The 5,999-nt window shown below is 35.4% G+C and overlaps 2 protein-coding genes across 2 annotated transcripts in view; one reads left to right on the top strand and one right to left on the bottom strand.

The window, feature by feature from the left end:
* The first annotated feature begins 497 nt into the window (after positions 1-497).
* Positions 498-4,963, top strand: LOC111384573. Its single transcript, XM_023008869.1, has 5 exons — positions 498-664; positions 2,736-2,950; positions 3,473-3,715; positions 3,836-3,987; positions 4,492-4,963. The coding sequence occupies exons 1-5, from the start codon at positions 569-571 to the stop codon at positions 4,683-4,685; spliced, it is 900 nt and encodes a 299-aa protein (XP_022864637.1). The 5' UTR covers positions 498-568; the 3' UTR covers positions 4,686-4,963.
* Positions 4,964-5,591: 628 nt separating this feature from the next.
* Positions 5,592-5,999, bottom strand: part of LOC111384571 (pentatricopeptide repeat-containing protein At3g49170, chloroplastic-like) — a 1,968-nt gene continuing 1,560 nt past the window's right edge. The window contains exon 2 of the mRNA XM_023008865.1: positions 5,592-5,966. Within this exon, the coding sequence (XP_022864633.1) occupies positions 5,665-5,966 (302 nt within the window). The 3' untranslated portion in view covers positions 5,592-5,664. The remainder of the gene's footprint in view (positions 5,967-5,999) is intronic.

The following is a 5,999-nucleotide window of genomic DNA, read 5'->3' as shown; positions in this document are numbered from 1 at the left end:
AGTCATACCTTTCGACACATAAATTCTCAGCATAAGCAGTTAAAAAATTTCTCTTTCACATCTTTTCATGTATAGGGAGTCATTCTATTTATACAATCATTTTTTACATTATTGGTTGACAATCATACTTGTCAACATTATATTCATCCATTTCAAAAATCGTTTTTAAAATTAATGAATCAGATTTGGATAACAACAATGTTGTCATCCATTATTGTCAACAACAATTGTACAAGTAGATTAATTCATATGTAGGATATTATCTCCTTGTAATAACGCTACAATATCAGTCGTAATAGGAGCAATATTGAAAATTTTTGCACAAAATTCACACTCGACACTTCGGCTACTTGCAATCTCATGAGCTGTAATATAACCATGCAAATCCACCATTGTTCGTCTTTTGAACACTAATTTGCTTTCGTGGCTTGATATTATTGGGCAGGACATATATTGACACGTCCAAAATGGAAAATAAAGAAACTACATTAATTAAGCAACTAAACAAATAAAAAATGAAAAATAAAGTCCATTGCATCTGCAGAGCCCGAGACAAAGAAATTCCCAGATGGCGGAATTGCCCGAAATCGTGGCCTCGAGCTCCACTTCTTCCGGTCGTGATAAATCATTTGAAGAAATGGACTCTCTCAACAAGCAAACGCAGGTTGGTGTCCCCTTTTCCTTCATTTTTTCTCTCTATTAGAATGGAAATGCTATTTAATTCTTGTTCTTTTTATGTATTTCTACAGTCATAAAAGAGCGTGCATTAGATGGATGTATCGTGTTGCCTTTGAAAAATACCCCCTTTCCCCTTTTTTTGTTGGATCGGAGTAAATGTTTACATAAAAGTCACATGTAATAATTCAGGTTTTAATTTTGATAGATGATATTTCCTCTTTCTTTTGTGTGTGTGTGCGTGGGTGGGTGGGTTTGTGATTTCTTCAAATTATAATATAACTATGAAGAAAAATTTAATTGGGTTGTGGATGTGGAAAGTTTTTAGCTTGGTTGGTAGTTGATGTTAATTTCTCAATAAAAATGCATTTGGGTGTTCTAGGCATTATACGATGGATGGTTTTATTCACATGTCTTTGTTATTTGTGGAATTTAAGAAAATAGGGTTTTGTTGGATTTTGAACTGATTGAATTTTGATAGTCTTCGAGCAATCTTTCCACGAATAAGGGTTAGACGAAATTGATTTGCTTCAATTATGCTTTATGATGAACGTTGTTAATATGTAACAATGTTCAGTACAATTGAAATATATTGTTCTATTGAACATTTCCTTCTGTAGAATAGAGTGGAGGAACTAGTGTTGTGCAGGTTGCTAGAATACCTTCTTCTGTTTATAATAAATAAAAGTGCATCTGAATTGATCTCATCTGTTTAATAATTTTAAGTTCTCTTTGTTGATCATTGTGGGGTATTCTTACATCATGAACAAAAATTAAAAAGGATGTGAAGGTTTTCTGCACTGGGAGAATTGCATGTGTCGGTCTTTCCAAATTCTGATTTTGTGCAACTTGAAGTTGTTTTATGAAGGGGAAGTGCCAAATATTTATATTCTTTAATTTCTCTAAGGACGACATTAAAGATCAACTGTTAATAGAAAATGCCTTTCATGCATTGACTTGTTTTGAAGGCACGTGCGGAAAGACTTTTTATAACTTTATCATCTTGCAGAAGTGAGTTCTTGGAAGATTTGCTGCTGGTTTTTGTAGTTGCTATAAGATTTGATTTCAAATCCCATGGTATATTTTATGCAGGCTCAAATCTTGAATTTCTCCACGTGAATGGTGTCTATATTTCAATTTGAAGGATTGGACACTCGTAGATGGTAACTTGGTATCATCAATACAACTTTCATTAGATTTGGCCCAGTTTTTTACCCAGCCAAAAATGGGGTTAGTGGTGGCGTTGGTTCAGGAGGTCAGAAGTCTAAAAAAATCTATCTAAATAAAAACATCATGGATAAGCAATGTTTATTATTCTCAATTGGGTACCATAAGCCTAAAGAAAAAACTACTAAATAATGCCAAAGATTATAAAAATAAAAATATGTTCCAAATGAACCAAGAACCATTTGAAAATCAGTAATAAAATAAATTGACAAAATTAAGAATCTAACTTGAAAACCAATATAAAACAGACTATTAAATTAGCAAATAATAAGTTAATTATTAGGCATCTATATAAAATTGAAGGAAAAGTGACTCGCTCAAAACAAGGCTGCTCATTAGCGTCAAAGTCTCATATTTGAATCTTGTGCACAGTAATCTAGATTTCTACTGGAGCTTTCCAGAGAAACTCTGGTTTATTTAAAAATCTGCCAGTGTTGGACTGTTTTTGGACAGGTATCCAATTAACCCACCCCGAATTGGCTTCCTAGATGTGTCACTGGTGACTGGTTTTTGGATGGAACCCCCCAGTCCCATTTGGCTTTAATAACGGATACAACACATTTAGAAAATTGATCTGAAAATAGGTTTTAGAATCTGTTTAGGCTTATTTTCAATATGAGAATGGTAAATAAGGGAAAGGATAAACATTCACAATCATGTAAGTTTAATGTCTGTTCTGTGTTTATAAGTGCTATTATTGATACTTGTAGAAATCACCTATTGTGGCAATTGGCAAGTGGTCCATGAATGCATATAAATTCTTGTAGTATGGCAATAGACCTGTTTCCTGATTTCAATTGTTTTGCACTAATTCCTTGCATTTGTTTCTATAGGTACCAGCATTACGTGGCTTACAATCAGCAAATGGTGACGTTCAGAAGTTCCCATTCATGTACCCTGCACTTGTTCCTCAGTTATTCTCCCAGCAGGACCAGGAACAGATGAATCGTGGACCTGGCCTTTACGCTGTTCCCGTTCTACCATTCGCACAGCCTATCTCTGGATTTCCATCCAATACACTCATTCCATTTACCTACAATTTACCTGTGTAAGTATTGCAGCCACCATTTTTTTTATCTGTTATTTAGATAGTTATGAAATTTACTTCTATAATTCATTGGAAAGTATTAGGAGGAAAGGGAATCCTTGCTAGTATGTGTTATCCCACTTTTGTACTGAAGTTTAATGGTTGCTAATTTTACTGTAATCCTTATCTTGTGTATCACTTTCATAGATTATTTTATATGATTTAAAGTTTATAATTATCATTGTAACCAAATATGCATTGATCATAATGCACGCTTGAGATGGGCAACACAACATTTTTTCTCCATTATAATAAATATATTTTCACGTGGTCTGTGCACTGACCTTTAGTCTCTTGTACTTAATTCGCACATTTCTCGGATCTTCTTTAAGCATGTCAGAAGATATCATATTGTTTCTTGTTGAATGCTTGGCTTCATTCATTAGCTTTTCACTGCTTAACTAACATGAATGCTTAAATGTAAACAGAGCTTCAAATTTTTTCACATCTAATTTGGACTCTTGGTGCACATGTTATAACCAGTGAACGCAGTTCTTCGGAGACTGGAGCAGTTGGTGATGTGCAAGGACAAGTAGGTGAGCAACCACACCAGCAACAACAACAGCCTGGACCCCAGAGAGAAGTTATTGTGCGAAGATTTCAAATTGTATTTCATCTTGATGTAGCACTTATCGTAAAGCTGGTGGCTGTGATTTTCTTGTTTAGCCAAGATGGATCAAGAGAAAGGCTTACTCTCCTTGTGTTTTTTGCTTTACTTATCTATTTGTAAGTACTCAATAATAATTTCTTAATATTCTATTTTCCCACCCACCCTTACCAAGTGCCCAGTATAAGTTCTTTGAGTTAACATCACATGGATTAAGTTTTTGTTGTTGGGTTATGCAGATATCAAACTGGAGTTCTTGCACCGTTAGTACGATGGCTTTCACAAGGAATGCATAGGGCAGCCCCACCTCGCCGACCACTCAATCCAGCCGCTAGGCCATTTGTTCCTGCTGCTCAAAGGGAAGCAAATGAAATTGCTGCTGCTGCTGCAGGTACATTCATTACTGTTACATCTGTCACTGATATGATAACTGGATGAAACTTTGCTGATTGTTAAAGACGTTGATGATGCATAAGATTCATAAAAGTGATTAAGAAGTACATATGGAACCCTTCTACTTTTGGTTTGTTTGATTGATCAATTCTCATTGGTTCAAGACTTTTTCCCTTGTCGATCCTCCTTTCCAAAGAGAACTGGAAGATTGAATTGGAATGGGACTTTCATTGTCCACTGGAAGTTATTCTCTATCTTCATCTAGTTCTGGAATATTCCCGTTGGTAGGTAATGGTTTTCACTGGAATCGGACATTAAATGGCTTAAAACAAACAGAATGCTTTATGGACAACAAACTTGCATAACATGTGCCTGTTTTTACTTCTCTTATGCTCTATTTTTCTCTAAACATTTCCGAACCTCATTTTGGTATCTTTCAAAATCTTTCTGTGAGTCAAACAGTGAAAGTTTTCTTAACAGTAGTTGATCTTTGATATGTCAGGTGGGCAACCTGAAGGTCAGAATGAGAATCCACAAGTCAACGATGCAAATAGGGCAGTTGAGAATGAGCATGAAGTGGAACATGCAGAAGGTGAGGTTGGGAACCACCGCTGGTGGGGAATTGTGAAGGAGATCCAAATGATCGTTTTTGGGTTTATCACTTCACTTCTTCCGGGCTTTCACAACATAGATTAGACAGTAAAAAGATATCAGGCTTGTTATCTGTGGGATCAACCCGGGCACTGAGAAAGAAGCGTGGTTAGAGAAATTCTTTAGTGTTCTCAAGATTATGGTTTTAACACTCTATATCTCTTGCTATGATACAAGGATAAATCAACTTACATGGATCTGGAAAGGAATTCTTTATGCAATTTGGTTTTTGAGGCCTGTGTTAGTAATATGACGTTATATATTGCTATTTGATACTGGGGAATTTATCAGTATTTGGGATTAATTATATTTTTATTTCTTCAGCTTATTCATTTCAATTCGCCAACACATCCATTTTTCACTAGAAAAACTATCCTTTTCACAGCCCAAAGTTACCAAGAACATACTAATCCGTAGACTTGGCTTTCCAATCTATCGTTATCATTGTTGAAGACACTAATTCACAATACATATGTGGCCTCTTTTTAAATGCTTAAACTTTTAGATAAAGTGGTTATTATGGTATTAGAGTTGGACAAAGGAGCTAAGTTCAATTATAGCACCGTTTTTCAATATACGACCATTAAACATACTTAAGCACAAAAGGCAATCTGCTGCTAACGTTCAGACAATTTACTCCTCACAGGAGTAAAGAGATAAATCTGTGCAAGTACATGTTTATGATTTTACGCAGATGAAATGCACGCACTCACACTAGAGGCCGTGAGAGTGTATTTACATAATTGAACAATTCAAGTGCATGTTTGTCAAAGTTTATAATTGTTTATAAACAGTGAGTCCGAAGGAATGTGTAATTAAGAAGTAAGTAAAAGTAGTCGCTTATACGAAATGTGTGGATAAAAATAGAATTTAACCAATTTATAAGCAACTTAGGCTTTTATAACAGGATTAACCATGAAACGTAGGTGGAAAAATAACCAGAGCAAAAGCTTGAAAACCAAGTTACAAAATCTCAGCATACATAAAGAATCGTAACATATATACATTTCTTGTGTTACTATTATCAATAAGTCAATAGATTTTCCTCTCCTGTCCAATCCAAGGTGCAGAGTAGATTGACTATCTCCTCAATCCTCGAATGAGAAAAATCACCTACCATAAACATTTCGACTGATCCCTTAACTTCAATCAGACTATGGCCAGGTTCCTTCTTCAATCTGCTACCCTGCAGCAATTTTCTTGCCATAGCAACATTGTCCCACTTGCCATTTGAAGCATATAAGTTTGCCAACAAAACATAAGGTGAAGTGGTAACGGGCTGAAGTTTTAGAAGCCTTCTAGCCAGTTGTTCCCCAGCTATAACATCTCCATGCAGTCGACATGCCGAAAGTAAACAGC

This window comes from Olea europaea, unplaced genomic scaffold (genome assembly GCF_002742605.1).
Source record: "Olea europaea var. sylvestris unplaced genomic scaffold, O_europaea_v1 scaffold2940, whole genome shotgun sequence".
Classification (NCBI taxonomy): Eukaryota; Viridiplantae; Streptophyta; class Magnoliopsida; order Lamiales; family Oleaceae; genus Olea; species Olea europaea.
Note: the sequence above shows the minus strand (reverse complement) of the source record. Positions and strands in the feature narration are given on the sequence as shown.

What these genes read in the sequence shown, in the direction of transcription:
- LOC111384573 (XM_023008869.1), top strand. Translation starts at nt 569, where the DNA reads ATGGCGGAATTGCCCGAAATCGTGGCCTCGAGCTCCACTTCTTCCGGT. An exon ending in TTTGCTTTACTTATCTATTT is followed by an intron (nt 3,716 to 3,835) that starts GTAAGTACTCAA and finishes TGGGTTATGCAG; the next exon opens with ATATCAAACTGGAGTTCTTG. An exon ending in AATTGCTGCTGCTGCTGCAG is followed by an intron (nt 3,988 to 4,491) that starts GTACATTCATTA and finishes TTGATATGTCAG; the next exon opens with GTGGGCAACCTGAAGGTCAG.